Source organism: Mytilus californianus, unplaced genomic scaffold (genome assembly GCF_021869535.1).
Source record: "Mytilus californianus isolate M0D057914Y unplaced genomic scaffold, xbMytCali1.0.p SCAF_57, whole genome shotgun sequence".
NCBI lineage: Eukaryota > Metazoa > Mollusca > Bivalvia > Mytilida > Mytilidae > Mytilus > Mytilus californianus.
This window is the reverse complement of record NW_026262709.1, coordinates 718,030-733,892: the sequence shown is the minus strand read 5'-3', so window position 1 is coordinate 733,892 and position 15,863 is coordinate 718,030. Positions and strand designations below refer to the sequence as shown.

General features: G+C 32.5%; 1 protein-coding gene across 1 annotated transcript; it reads right to left on the bottom strand.

Annotated features, from left to right (window-relative positions):
• Positions 1-870: 870 nt before the first annotated feature.
• Positions 871-15,457, bottom strand: LOC127703939 (uncharacterized). Its single transcript, XM_052207977.1, has 6 exons — positions 15,375-15,457; positions 11,649-11,945; positions 10,201-10,287; positions 5,065-5,085; positions 3,596-3,613; positions 871-890 (listed from the first exon to the last, which is right to left on the bottom strand). Exons 1-6 carry the CDS (start codon positions 15,430-15,432, stop codon positions 871-873), a joined length of 501 nt encoding a protein of 166 aa, XP_052063937.1. The 5' UTR covers positions 15,433-15,457.
• Positions 15,458-15,863: the final 406 nt, after the last annotated feature.

The window sequence follows — 15,863 nt, the reverse complement described above, 5'->3', positions numbered from 1 at the left end:
AATCTTTCAATCACTTTAATTGAGGTCTCGAGCTGGCATGTCAGTAACTGCTAGTAGTCCTTTGTTAATTTATGTATCATTGTCATTTTGCTTAGTTTCTTCTGTTACCTATTCAGACATCGGACTCGGACTTCTTTTCAACTGATTTTTACTGTGCGTTTGTTTATTCTACATTGGCTAGAGGTATAGGGGGAGGGTTGAGATCTCACTGAACATGTTTAACCCCGTCGGATTTTTGCGCCTGTCCCAAGTTACGAGCCTCTGGCCTTTGTTAGTCTTGTATGTTTTTTTAATTTGGTTCATTTATATGTTTCGGAGTTTAGTGTGACGTCCATTTTCGCTGAACTAGTACACATTTTTGTTTAGGGGTCAGCCGAAACCCGCCTTCGGGTGCGGGATTTTCACGCTGTGTTGAAGGCCCGTTGGTGGCCTTGGGCTGTTTTGTGCTCTTTGGTCGGGTTGTTGTCTCTTTTACACATTCCCCGTTTCCATTCTCAATTTTATAAAAATCATTTGAAAAATGCTTGATTCATCAGATCGACACAAAGCACAAAATGTCACAAATTCTGATATGCCATGGTGTTCTTGAATTAAAAGGCTTCAATTGTTATTCTCTATATCTTCACTTGTATTCAAGATATTGTATTCCCCATTTATATTAAGTTTTGAATTTGTAGGCCTCGAAGATCACTGAAGAGACATTAACTGTAGAAATGCACATCTGGTGCAGTGAAATTAGTACCATTATTGTTAAGATTAACAATTAAGATTAACAATTAAGATCTGTTGAGAACTAATCAAACACTTTTTTTTTAATTTATCAGTAAGTGTAAAATGTCTGCAATGTTGGTGAAATTTAACAAAATACTTTCAGTCCGCCTTGGGCACAACTGGAACAATAAAGATGCTAATAAATAATATATCGTGAATTTCATCATAAATATCTGTTTATTCTAAATTGCATGCGTACGAGATTATATAAAGTGTAATTTTCATTTACATCAAAATTATTGTCTGCAAGTTCTTGTCTATCCATTTCATCATTACTTCGTATGATCATTATAGCTAATTGTACCTCCCGTTTAAAGCACAGTTTCAATTGGAATTAAGCGTTTTAATAGATGTTAAAGAGAGACGAAAGATACCAAAGGGATATTGAAACTAATAAATCGAAAACAAACTGACAATGCCGTGGTAAAACAACAAAATCTACCAAAAGACAACCATTGGAATAATTTTAGAAATTATATTGTGGTTTCCTCTCTTGAATCATTTTACATCTTGTCATGCCGAGCCTTTTTGGCTTACTAAAAGGTATAGGTTTTGCTAGTTGTTGAAGACTTTAAGGTTACCTATATTTGTCATCTGGTCCTTGGTCGATATATGTCTAATTCTTATTTCTTATATTGTACTCTTAATGTTCATCAAGAGAAGGCGACCTTGTAAACATTTTGTTTTACTTTACCATTATCAAACTTTTGTTACTTAACTTTGAACGTAGTCTATATTTCCTATGTTGCAGCATTATAGTACTGGAAACATTTATTGTATATGTATATGCAAAAAAGGGAGATATAAAGGTAAACAATGTAGAGATCAACCAAGCAACATACAAACCAAAAGATATCTAACGGCCAAAACACGTCTCAAACAAGAAAAAATTGTGTAACACTATATTAAGCCCTAGATGAAATCGAGTCTAACAACGTTATGAAAACATTTACCAGAAACTACTTAAAGATCTTAAGGGCATACGATACAGTTTTTATCCCATAATGAAAATTTAATGAAAATTTGCAAATAGGCTATTTTTTACCTGATTAAATCAAATATGTAATAAAAAAATATACCTTCATGTGCTACTTTTTGAGTAAAATGAGTTCGAAATTTCAGATATTTGCTCAAAATTCGGATTTGTGGACGTATTTTTCCTTCCGACAGAAATGCATAACTTTTTTGTTTTAAAAGATAAACATAAGCTGTTTTTTGTTAAATTATTTGTAATTTCTGTTTTATATAAGTATCCTATAAATTTATGAAATCTTTTGTTTAGAAATAACTCAAATTCATCAAATGTTCATGAATGTAGAAAAAACGTCATTTTTTGCTGTATATTTATCAAATTTAAAAAAATTGCATTATTGACTTTTTCATGAAAATTGGTACAAATAATCTTAATACATAATCAAACCGAATGTCATTTTAAAAAAGAGGGGTCCATGAACTCGTTTACAAGTTAAATCAGTTTAAATGATAAAAATCAGTCGAAAAATACATCTTTTCCCGATATGTCACAGTTTGACGTCGCCAAAATAACATTTTACGTTAGCAACGTCATTACCTCCCCTGTAACTGTATCGTATGCCCTTAAATCAACAACAACTTTCTTAAATGACAAAGAAAATTTCTGATATGGGGTTTGCAGAAAAAAACAACATTTTTTTTCAATCTCAATTGCTCCACGCTTAATGTCAACCATTGGAAAAATTTATATAGGAAAACGCAAATTTGAAAAAAATCAGTGCAAGGCAAACACCTAACTTTTAAACATGCTAAAATACTGTTAAAATAGACAACAAAACCATTTGAACAAGCATATCAATAATACGCATTATCATATTAAGTTACGCAGGGAGTTAGTGACAGCAAGGTCAAAATAGTTAATTTACTGATATGTAAACATCTACATATCTACATATCCAGGGCTGTACTTGAAAGAAAAATAATACAACATGAACGAAGCAAGCCAAGAAATGTGCAATCCAAAAAGGAATTAAATTTTCATATCATCTGATTTGATTAAAAAAATACTGTCAATAATCAAAATGCGTCTTACGCAGGACAGTTGTACTCCTATTTTTACAAAGGAGTAATTCTCTAGGTATATGCTTTCCAATTATACTCAATGCTTTAGATAAGATAAAAATCATTGTCTACAAGAAATACAAGACGTTAAAGATAAATTAATATATATATATATTAAGTCTTTGTGTTTGCCTAAGATTTTTCTAAATTTGAAATAAAATATTAGCGGGATTTTTTTTCTCTGTCCTCAAAATACGTAACATAAGTATTGAGTAAATGTTCCTTCATTTGAAAATTGTATTTAATACTGTGAGGTATTTATTTTCGAAGAAAACAATTTTCTTTGGTTGAGTAAATGTTGTTTTTTTTCAGTAGCTTGCATTCGCTGTTTTTTTTCTGCATAAAACCACAAGAAATACAAGACGCTACTAATAAATCAATACATATTAATTATTTGTGTGTTTGCCCTAGAAATTTATTTATTTTGAAGAAATAAATATTAACGTCTTTATACTCTGAATACTAAAATTAAATGTAAAGTAAGTGTTCCTTTTCTTAAAAAGTTTATTTATTGTGTATGGGTCGGGAATTTTGGGTTGAGGAATTGTTCATTTTTCGTGGTATCTTGCATTCGCATTGACAAATTCTGCACACGACCAATAGGACTTTTGAACTTCTTGAACACTAATACATGTGTTTACCTTTCGACAATGAACTCGATTTCAATTAGTACCACACGAATAATTATGAATCATTAGTATTGCCACTTACAGTTAACCGAAGAACTTACCGTATGTTTTCTTCCTTTCTGCAAAAAGAGTAAAAGGAGTATTGACAATATTGCAACTGACAGAATAAATATTTTAAAAATAATATTATGATTGAGTACAAAATTCTTTGTCCTAATTTCTTTTTATAAAATGTAAAACAATATTTGCTGTCATATATAAGTATTACAATTATATTCCGAGAGGCGGCCACCTTTTTTCGGCAAATCTTCCCATTGAATCCCATCGTATACGTTTATTCCGTGAACTGAGGGAGGGGGCACGAAGGTGTTTCCTCTCTGTTTTTTTTTTTAAAGATCATAGATTGCTTTAATTTTCAGTTTGTCAACAGGAAAATGATATTGAACTAACTGTTATAAAGTTGGAATAAACATTCAAATACACAGAACAATACACGAATAAGACAAGTTAAAAGAAACGAGACCTTTGTTCTAAAAAACTTACCAGATTTATACAAGAAAAGAACAATAGAAAAGTACACTGTTGAAAGTATGAACTGTTATCAAAACAAAGAATGAAATAATGTAAATTCAGAAATCAGAAATATTCTAGAGATACACGGCAAATTTAGAACATCGTTGGCAAAAAGTCGTACATCATTTTGAACACGTAAACAAAAACAATTTGACGAAGCGTCTGAAATCCATATGGAGCAAGGCTTGATTCATAGACAGGGTTAACTAGATCGTATTCAAAAACTGCAGAAACTGTCATAAGGAATAAGCGTATTGGACTTATTATTTTATTGGTCCCAAATTGTCATTGGAGGTTCGTGCACGGTTCATGAATAAATTCAATGCTATCAGTGCAGTAAATGTATTTCAAATCATGTAAGCTGTACAGTTGGCAAGCTTTGAGATTTAGTCAAATTCTTACCGCCTATTGCAGAAGCAATATACTTTGATAATAAAATTATTGAAAATGACCGACATGTTATAAATGTATCCTTAATGAAAGGCATTTCAATGTACATATATTAATTGATCATCTGGCGCATGTATACATCACTGCAGGGTCTTTATCAAAAACAAACTCGTGAAGTAAACTAACATTGCTCTTTCGAACTGCTAATAATTTTCTCATTTCTAATTGATTGCTATATTTTGTTAATGATTTGAATGACTGAACAGAAATAACATACAAGGTCCTCCTACCAATGCCACTCCTTCCATTTCCGACATTTCTGACTACACCACACACTGTTCTTTGTGAATGATATAAAACTGATTTATAAGAGCTGTAGTAACAAGAAAAAGCATGACAAAGTACGTTCATTGCTTTTATTCTATGAACTGTGAAGCAAAAAACAACAACAACAAACAAACAACCCAAAAATAATTTTAACATTACCATACGCTCAATATAGAACCATTACACATGTAGACATTATTTGTTTAAAAGTAATTTGAATAATAGATAGCAGAATGCAAGATAAACAAATACATTAATAATCAAATAGTTCAATGCTTACCATAGCTTTTCGTCTCCATAGCTGCAAAAGAAAGATGAAGTTTTGAAATAAAGAAGCAGATGAGGATCACATTTTTCGCGTAGATTTTATTGTCCAATACAGTACGTCATTAAGCGTCATTTTTTTACGCTAAACAAGGTATCAGAAATATTCTATAGATACAAGACAAATTTAGTGTATCGCTGGGTTAAAATCGTACATCTTTTTTGAACACTTAAACCAAAAGAACCTTTGGAAATAGTTTGAACTCTAAACGAACTGCCCCCAAGGGTGACTGGGGAATTGAAGTATGGTCACTCTTGGTCTTCCTCCGACTGGCAGTACAACCCTTGCTAAAGTGGGGCGTCCTTTTGGTTGTGCGGGGTGTACAAGTACGCAGCCACGTCCTGTCAGAATGGGGACATTAAATCCGATGCCTCGTGTAAAGAGAGTGCCATGATCTTTGCAAGTTAAGAATCTTTGCAACAATTCTTTGAGGGGTCCATAGGTGGCCTGTTGTGAGGCAAAATTGCTGTTCTAAATCAATGTACCCTCATTTTCCACTGGCAGTCAAAATTTTCACGACCTTCTACCAGAAAAGCCTCTATTACAAGACCTACATAATGTATTTATTGTTAATTTGTTTTTGTCATAAACATGCATGAAACATTTGACACTGGACGTTAAGCAATCAATCAACCAAACCAAATGGAGCGAGGATTGATTCGTAAACAGGGATCGACAGAGCATTTTAAAAATAATAGATATTGTCATAATAAATACTAGTATATAATGATGTAGGGGTATTTCTCCTTATATTGTATTCGTCGCAAATTGTCATTGGAGGCCCGTGCACTTTTTATGAATACATTCAATGCTAGAAGCGCAAAAAATAGCAAGTTTAGATAGTTGAAGTCAAATTCTAACTGTCCTATTGAAGACAAAAAGTTTTTTCTTTTATATATTTTGATTCTGTCATTCATAAAAATACAAATATAACTTAATCTCATGGAGCATTTATATGTCACTGCTGGAACTGGAGGAAGTGTGATTTGGAGATTTGGTTATCACATTCACATTTTATCAGTTAAATGTTAAATTGGTTGGTGTCTTCATTTTAGAATAGCTTTTATTTTTTTTAATTGAAAAAGCAAACTCTCAAAGTAAAATGATATTTTTCTTTTGAACTACTCGTAGTACTCTCTAAAAAAAATAAATAATTGCTATCTTCTTTTTACGATTCCAAAAACTTAAAAGAAATAACCTACAAGTTCATCTTAATGCAACACATATTCATACACCATTCACCGCTCTTTATAAAAGCAGATAAAATGCAAATTTTACATTTTGGGGGTTTCAATGTTCTTCTTTTAAATGTGTTGATGTGAGCACCATACATTCAAATGTGTTATATGCAAACGCACATAGGTTCGAAATCAAAGAAATGTTGGATTTTGCGCTCTTCAACTTCAAAACTGGCGAAGCCTTCATTGTTTTGATTGGAGCTCCATCGGGGAGTCTCGTGTAGACGAAACATGTACATTTGATATCTTTGAGAAGTTGTCATTCTATTTTATGACTTTCGATTCCTCCTTGGTATCTTATTCCCCCTTTTATGAACATGTTTGTGATCATTTCAAACATCAATATTAGTCAAAATAGTGAGTACAAATATGTCTAAAAATGAAATCGTGAAATACCTGCATTTCCAGTCAAATTTGACAACTCCTGTAGGTTCTACTATAAAACTCAAAGAAAGGATCCCCAGTTTTGTTAGTTTAATACTATTTCGTGCATAGCAAGATACCTTCTCGACGCACTCACCCGCCATGCTGCATTTGGAGTTCATGCAATACATTCAAGGTTTTTTTTACTTCGTGTGTATATTCAAAACGAGTTTACAATGTAATAACATTGTTAAAATAAGGCTGCGTTAGTCATTGATGTTAAAATTTCATACACCGATTAATAAAAAATAAAACCGAGGTAATATACACAAACTGAAGGAATCGAAAGAAGGAGTGAGACAGGGGCGTTGTCAGGGTTAGCGTCTCTTGCTATTCACGAATCACCCGCCATTCAGATCCACACTCATTTAAAATGCCAAAAACGAGAATAAAACACATTCTGTATATCAGAGGAGAAAGTTACAAGAGGAACATTCAAACTAAAAGTCGAAAACAAACAAATAATTGAGAAATAAATAAAAGAGTACATAATACGCTATCTATAGAATAAGAAACAAACTCCGTGTTGAAGGTCGTACCTTGACCTATAATGGTTTACTTTTATAAATTGTAACTTGGATGGAGAGTTGTCTCATTGGCACTCATACCACATCTTCCTATATCTATTCAAGTACTTGCAAAGTGGTTTGTGTTTGTACCGGAGGACAACGCAGCCAACAATGTGTTGGTGGTATGTCGTAAATATTACACGGACGTTGTTAAGAATGAAATTTTAAATTCTTGAATATTCAAGTCCGTGCGCTCAACAGAGAGTCATATGGTAAATAATCATATCTCAACCACATCACAGCTTAGGGCCTCTTCTGGACATTTGAAGGTCCCTACTATGTATTGGTTACCTAAACTACAAAAAAAAACCCATTAAAATATCGTTTCATCTCGGCCTCTAGTAAGTTTTCTACAACGAATCTTTCAGTGCTTTTAACTAGTTCCTTAACTAATATTAAAGAACCTATCATTAACTTTTATAATAAAACATATGAAAATAGTGGAATTAATTATTTTTGGAATGTTAAAGTTCTTTGGATGCTTTAGATAATCTACGATCTTTTGATGGTCCTTTTGATTCTGTTGACAGTTTGACACTCCTTACACTACACTTCCCCACAATCTTATCAAACAAAAGTTTTCCTATTTAATTAAATGGTCGTTTGGTAAATCTGAAAGGAAATATAGTTGCTGCAGCTCATTTGAAGCCTTCTTCTCTAATGAGAAAGCTTAATATGCTAAATATGCTTACTGGAGGTGTGATGAGATGATTGAAGCTGTTAATTTTTTCTTTGACAATTTTTATGTACGTTTTGGCAATAAAGTTTATCGACAGTTTGTAGGTATTCCTGTGGGCACCAACTGCGCCCCTTTAATATCAGACTTGTTCTTGTACTGTTATGAATCACAGTTTATGACCAAATTCAGTAAACACCAGTCTAAATTGCATTTAATTGATAAATTCAACAACACCTACCGTTATCTTGATGATATTTTTTCATTAACCCAAAAAGAATTTACTTTGAATAAATCAAATATAAATGGTAATAACTGATCTTTTCTAGATGTAGATATTTCAGTTTACAATGGAAATTCTACACTAAGATTTACGACAAAAGGAAGGATCTTTCGTTCCCTATTGTTATTTTTTCTTGTTTGGACGTTGATGTTCCTCTGGCATCATCTTACGGTGTATATATATCACAACTCGTTCGCTATGCCCGTGTCTATTGTGACGTTTTGGATTTCAATAATCTACGTATTACTGGTAAATTATTAAGTCAGGGATTTCGTTACCACAAATTACTTAAAACCTTTTGCTAAATTCGTCCATAGATGTAAAGATTTGGTTTGCAATTCAACACTATAATTATATCTTTGAATATTGTTTTTATTGGTATTAATTTTGATTTTGTTATCAGTAAATTAAAATCAAACTAAATGTTATTTTATATACATATGCACATTTATGGCTGTACAATCTGTCAATACTTGTATTTTGGCATTGTACAAGGTCATGTTTTTCAATGACTGATAATGACGTCTTTAAACTAAATTCATTGGATGTTGGATGTGTACTGATTGATGTTTTAGTCTTATATGCATGTTTTTTTTTACTAGTTGTTATTGGCTTTGATCTAGCTTTCAGTAACTGCGAGTACTCTCAGATCTGTACTTAGTGTCTTTTTATAATATGGATGTATAAAGTACCCTGCCAGGTGATTTCTGTGTTTTTTTTTTATATTTTATATGTATTTCTGCTTTGTATCCATCTGATGAGTTAAGCCCTTTTCAACTGATTTTTATAGTTTGTTCTTATGTTGTACTGTTACACCACTGTTACGGGGAGGGTTGGCGCCTTCAAACTAGTTTAACCCCGCCACATGCTGTATGTGCTTGTCCCAAGTCAGGAGCCTGTAATTCAGTGGTTGTCGTTTGTTGCTGTATATCATGTTTTTTTTTCGCTCATTATTTTGTACACAAATCAGGCCGTTAGTTTTCTCGTTTGAATTGTCTTACATTTGTGATTTCGGGGACTTTTATAGCGGACTATGCGGTATGGGCTTTACACATAGTTGAAGGCCGTAAGGTGACCTATAGTTGTTAATTTCTGTGTCATTTGGTCTCCTGTGAAGAGTTGTCTCATTGGCAATCATACCACATCTTCTTATTTTTATATTGACAACGCAATGGCAAAAAAAAAGAAAATCCACCAAAAGACAAACAACAGTATACTAAAAAAACATAGAAAACTGAAGACTGAGCAACACGAACACTACCAAAACTGGGCGTAATCCCAGTTGCGCAGGTAGATTAAGCAGATACTGCTCCACTCGTGACACTCGTCGTGTTGCTCACGTTAGTACGAACCCGGTGACAAGTCTAATTTGGTAGGTCACAATGGGGAAAATAGAGGACGGGATTGTAGTAAGACAATTGGAACATATTCTATCGTAAATTATAGATTAGACGACTACTCTGGTATCTAGAAATATCTAAGACTGATAAAACGTGTGACTAGGGTGTTGAGACACAAACATAACGTATCGGTCAACTTATTCGTGATGATGACCGTAAAACTTCAGTTTCGATTTCAGTTCTTTTTTCTAACTCTGTTGGGGCAGTTTTTATGCCATGAGAACATCCCTGCTAATTAAGTCCGTATAGTTTGAACATCGTTTTTGCATACAAAACAATATAAGGTTTGATCTACTGGAACAAAAATATATTTGTTGTGGAGATAGGATAAAACACCCACCACCTTGGGTTTCTTGAAAGATAACAGGTTTATAATTTTGTCTAAAACGTAGTAATTGTCACACAATTAAACTGAAAAAAATTATTGTCATGATCATATATTGCCTAATGCAATCTACTTATTGTCTTCTTTCTTTTTATTTATATTGTACAATATGCTTACTTTCGATATCCATTGTGGTCATATCAGTTTGACTGAGTTTGTTCTCCATTTGAACGCTTGTCTTTGGAACTTTAAAGATCAATTTCACTGAAATTGTTTTAAAGTACATATATTTTGGGACAACAATTAGTATCGTAACGTCATCCTATTTACATATCAAAACTAATGAATTTTTGTTCGATAACTATCAACATGTTCCATGAACTTTCAGGTTTTCAAAATAACTTTTATCAGAGGCTTGGTTTGGGGGAACGTTTGTATACGGATTTCTGTTAATTGCATAGCACATTTAAAAAGTTATTCGAAATCTCATTTGCCAGATCCTATATCAGGATGAAAGACCCAAAGAAACTAGAGCTTACCTTACCAATTACAATATTAAAGTTAACTCGAGGAGCATAAAATTGGAACAGTCTTTGGTAAAAACGTAGACATGACATATGCATTTCAATATACAATGTGATGCTTAACGTCACAATCAAAGTGAAAATTGGTTATGATCTGAACATATATGCAAAGAGCATAGCATTCGAACAGTATCCTAAAAAAACGAAAATTTTATTTTGGCCGACACTTCATAAAAGGTAGTAATGATGACAAGTGGTAAATGTCTTACTGTATATTTGCCGTTTTAATATCATTCAAGGGACGCGATTTTGAAACAGTCATTGCGAAAACAATTCAAAATATAACCAAACATTTATGTCATGTTAGACTGTACTACTGTAAAGTTATCAACCCCCTACTATTCGGGCAATTATTTCCAGACCATAGACTTAATCCCCACTCTCCCACGCCCTACAAAACACGTATTTCATTTAACAGAGAATAGATATATTGTAACTGTTTACAAATTTGAGAAGAGTCTTTATGTTTTGATTTCATATTGATACATCTCAGATTTCAACAGACTATGCAGGGTATGATCTTCCTTCTTAATTTTGTATGCCGTGTCATAAAGCCATGTATGATAGGGTTCACTGTATTGTCAATTATATAATATACAATAAAAAAATGTACATTTGATTTCACTGATATCAAATTATACATACAAAAGAAATATAATGAAATTGCAGTAAAATGTATTAAATGAATTAACCAACCATCTAAAATATCAGTAGTCCAGCCATCCATATAATGTCATTCCAACTGGATGCAACTCTTTCGAGATATGCATGATTCCACACATTATATTGATTTATTGTTATTTAAGGGTTATTTTATGGTGATTGTTAATTTCGTTTGAAAACTTTTGATTTTATTCATGTCATGAATCGTGTTTTACATTAGAGTTATGTGGTTCTATAAAATTTCAACCAATATTCTTATTTGTTTGTAACAGAGGTGCATTGCTAACTTTGGAAACTTTACTTTAAAGTTAGTATTATATTGTGTCGTTGGTATGCATCATTGTCTATAGATTATAGATATAATTATTTTACGCTTACCTTCATTAGGATCCAAAATATGTAGCCTAATGTCAACTTGTGCATGTACTTTTGTATCTATATGACACACTTCTACCAGTTTGTCAAGAAATGATTTGATTGCAGTTTCAAAAGCTTTTTGATCATTCAATATGCTCGCTGAAATTGTTGTCATGATAATTAAAGATCCTTTCTTTACAAATTTGGTTTTTACCACCTCGCCTTCGAATGTTGGATCTTTCAACTTTGCCTCTACTTCTTCTATATCCCATCCTTGTGGAGTAGCCATTTGCCACAATACAGGACATTCAATGGAACCTATGTAAAATTCATTATCTTCATAAAACTGCAACACTGGTTTATTACAATATGTTTCTTAGAAAATATTGATATATACACACTAAATAAAAACTAACAATAATATGATTAAATTTTGTACATAGAAATTGTCGGTTTGAGTTGTCGCCACAGGAATGTTCCATCTGTTGTATTTACAATACCGTCCTTCTGTTTTTACTCATTACTATATTCAAAAGCTTCTTTTCTCCGGATCTGTACTTTTCATAAGGTAAACGAAAGGAGAAAAGTAAGAATTCCTTACTCATTCATCATCCTGAATTCATCGCCAGTTTAAGTTGGAGTTTGTGTTTTTTTAACTTCATTATTTATAATAATTGTCTGTGGACTGTTATTTGTGTTATAATGTTATTCTTTATGCTATATTCTTGTTTGGCCTTCCAAGACTTGCGATAGTGAGCCCTATCTAGTGACTGCTTGCTTCAAATCACATAGGAAATTAACTAGTCATCAAAAGCCCATATCACTTCATATGTTTGCCTTACTACTATGTTGATGGGTTAGAATCGAATAGATAATTCCATTTCCGGTTTGCTTGTAACAAAGAAACATGTTGTTTATATTATACAAAAATACACAAGTACAATCTGATAAAGTCAATTATCAGATTTTCATCATATTGAGTATGAAACATACCATTTGTTTGACACAATACGAAATTCTTCTAACTTGTTAATTGAGCTCATAATACAAAAAGCTTCATAGTGAGAGTCGCTGCTTATCACTACAGTAACTTTTCTTAATCGAAATTTTGATCGAATAGTCCAGTATCTCACTTGTATGTAGTTGTGTTACCAAGTATCTGGCATCTGTAGTTGAGATTTCACAACTAAGTTTTACGTTTCTCGTTCGACATACTGTATATGTACTTTTTTTTCGCGGTGTTTATATTTTCACGAATTTCACGGTAGGTATATTTTCGCGAAAATAAGTACACGCGAATACAAATGCAGCTTACATACATATAAAATACATTGAATAAATATCACCGGAATTTACAACTGCACATGCATCTTAACCTTGTTTGCCTTACATAGCCTCAACTAAACTGTGTAACTGTTTCAACAACACCAGTGACCCATACAGAAAACCAATTAAGGATTACAGGATAAAAGGTCGTAATAAACCACAAGCCAAATATAACAGCTTTATTGGACAACTAACAACTTAATCAGATAATAACCTCTATCGAACAGACGTCTTATTCTAGTGATCTTTGTTTATTTTGTTTAGTATAATTGTTAACCAAATAAATACGTAAAAAATCATGTTAATGAGCACTTGAATATATTACCCGTTATATACGTTTTGATATTTTTGGAAATAACGCGAAATTAAATACGCGTGAATTTATTGGCAATACTAATTTTTCGAAAATTTTGCGAAAATAAGTAAAAAAAACTTCATTGACAATGGTATAATAAACATCCTATCCACCTTTTCATTTTTTAACTATCACCGGAGAAAGCTTAACTTAATTAGAGCAAATGAGCAACACTGCGGATGTCATTCAGGAAGAGAAGATTCTATTTTTTGTCCGATCAAATTTTCTTTTTAGTTTTCTGTGTTGTGTCTGTAGAATGTTTAACATTAGGTCAGGTTTTACATGTTCTAACATTTTTTTTCTAATTTGGGAAAATCGAAGGGTTAGACAAGAGACATTAATCTGCTATTTTAAGATGCCAAATGATTAGATATGATTTATCATTTTATTTCAGCAAGAGTAATAAAAAGGTTGACACTAGTTGAGCTAGAACTGCCTAACCTCCGTAGCATCCTAGTCTATCTTCCGGTTTCTAGTGGGGTTCGTGTCGCTCAACCTTTATATTTCTGTACAGTGTTTTGTTTACTGCTGTTTGTCTGTTTGCATTTCTGGATGGTATTGAATACTTGTTTTTAATAATGGCTTTTGACTACCACTTCGTATCTTCTCCCTCTTTTTGTGTCGGTCCTGGTGTTGTTTTTTCTGTCCTCGAGTAGAGGTTTTTTAATGCCGCCCCTTTGTACACTCAAGTGGGAAACATGTAAAGCAATTTGTACAACGGGTTGCCCATCTTTTCATCTTCTAAATACATGTTTATAAACCTAATTATGAGAAGATCTTCGAAACATATAGAACAATTTGACCTAAAAGGGGCATTAGCTACGAGATATAAAAAAATTCAAATACGATTTTCTTTAATGAGAGTGAAATAGTGAAATAGTAATTCGCTTTTAGCAGTCAGTTTGGTTCAATTTTGTCAAAATAAGCTAAGAAACATCGCTGATGAATTATTCACTTGCAAGTGAATAATTCGACCTCATTGAATTCGTATTCATGTGACCTTCAATTTAATCCCTTAGCTAGAGATAGGTTACGCAAAACTATGTGTGTTCAGCTATTAAAAGGAAAATAATGTTAACATTGATAGTGAAACAATGGTAAACCATTTGGTTGACTGATTCGATCCACAAAAGCTCATTGTTATGCAGGTAAAAACTATGATTTAACATATCGTTTCAACCTATAATATGAAACCAAACAGACCTAGAAAAATCCAATAGCACGTGTTCGTTATCTATTTATATCTGCATTATGTTTATATCGGATTATATGACCGTCGGCAGTCTTCGGAGGTCATCTCGATGGCTAATTAGATGGCATCTAGACTAAAATACACACCAAATGCTGATACATATTATCGAGTCAATGCATCGTAACTTGTTTATTATAGACTTTTTATAATTTGGGTATACGTTTCAGTGTGTTATAAATCAAATATGAGAATTTGAGTCAAATCGGTGAACATGAATTTGACAGCTAATGCCCCTTTAAGTGCCGTTATTTATTAAACATCACATGAAAGATACCAGGTTAATAATTTGGTACGCCTAACGCGCGTTTAATTTACATAAGACTCATCATAAACACTCGAATCAAAATTTTTTAACGGCCGAAAATTTCCAAAAATTTTGGCAAATGCGGAAAAGGCAATCTATTCCTGAAAGTAAGAAATAAAGAGTAAATGTACGAAGAATAATGAATATCAATCAAAATTCATGTCAACACAAAATTGCCGACTACTGAACTGGTTATACCCGGCTCGGGGATGGAACTTCCACAAGCAGTGGTATCGACGTAGTGGTTATAACAAATTGTAAAAGATACTAGAATTAGTATTTGAAACGCGAGACGAATGTTTCACAAGATCCATAAGTGGCACTCGAATCGCAACTAATTGAAGGTCAAACCAAATACGAAGTTGAATAGCCTTACAAACCGAATAATCAAAATATTGCAAAAACAATTTATTCCTGGGGGAAGAAAAACCTTAGTATTTCGAATAATTCAAAATTTAACAAGTAGCAAATATAAAAATAACAATGTATTAATTATGAATATCATAATACCTTTAAATTTTTCCTGTGGAACAAGCACATTCACCTGTCTGTCATATATAACTGACATTGAAAGGTTTCTTATCGCATGGAGGAAATTCACTGAATAAAGAAACAAAATAATTATTAAATATGATTGATATTAAGATAACTATGAGTGGTCTGAATTCTTTTGAAAAAAAAAACACACATGTGTGCCCATGAAACGAATTCCTGGAATAATCAACATCAAGTACACTCGTTTGATGTTACAAGGCTTTAAAATCTCTTGTTTGTCTACATTGAATATAAAAATATCAAAAAACCAATAAATACCTAAATTGCACATTGTCTGAACTTAACTATAAGATAAGATTCCAAAGATGTATGGTAAGGGTTTGATGCCAATGCAAAAATACAAAACACTTTAAAAAATGGGACTAAAATCAAAATCAAAACGTAACGTTTTATCTGAAAAAAGAGTCACCGGATCATAACAAATGAACAATCAAATTTCATAAG

What these genes read in the sequence shown, in the direction of transcription:
- LOC127703939 (XM_052207977.1), bottom strand. Translation starts at nt 15,432, where the DNA reads ATGTCAGTTATATATGACAGACAGGTGAATGTGCTTGTTCCACAGGAA. An exon ending in TCCACAGGAAAAATTTAAAG is followed by an intron (nt 11,946 to 15,374) that starts GTATTATGATAT and finishes AATTTTACATAG; the next exon opens with GTTCCATTGAATGTCCTGTA. An exon ending in TATTTTGGATCCTAATGAAG is followed by an intron (nt 10,288 to 11,648) that starts GTAAGCGTAAAA and finishes AAACAATTTCAG; the next exon opens with TGAAATTGATCTTTAAAGTT.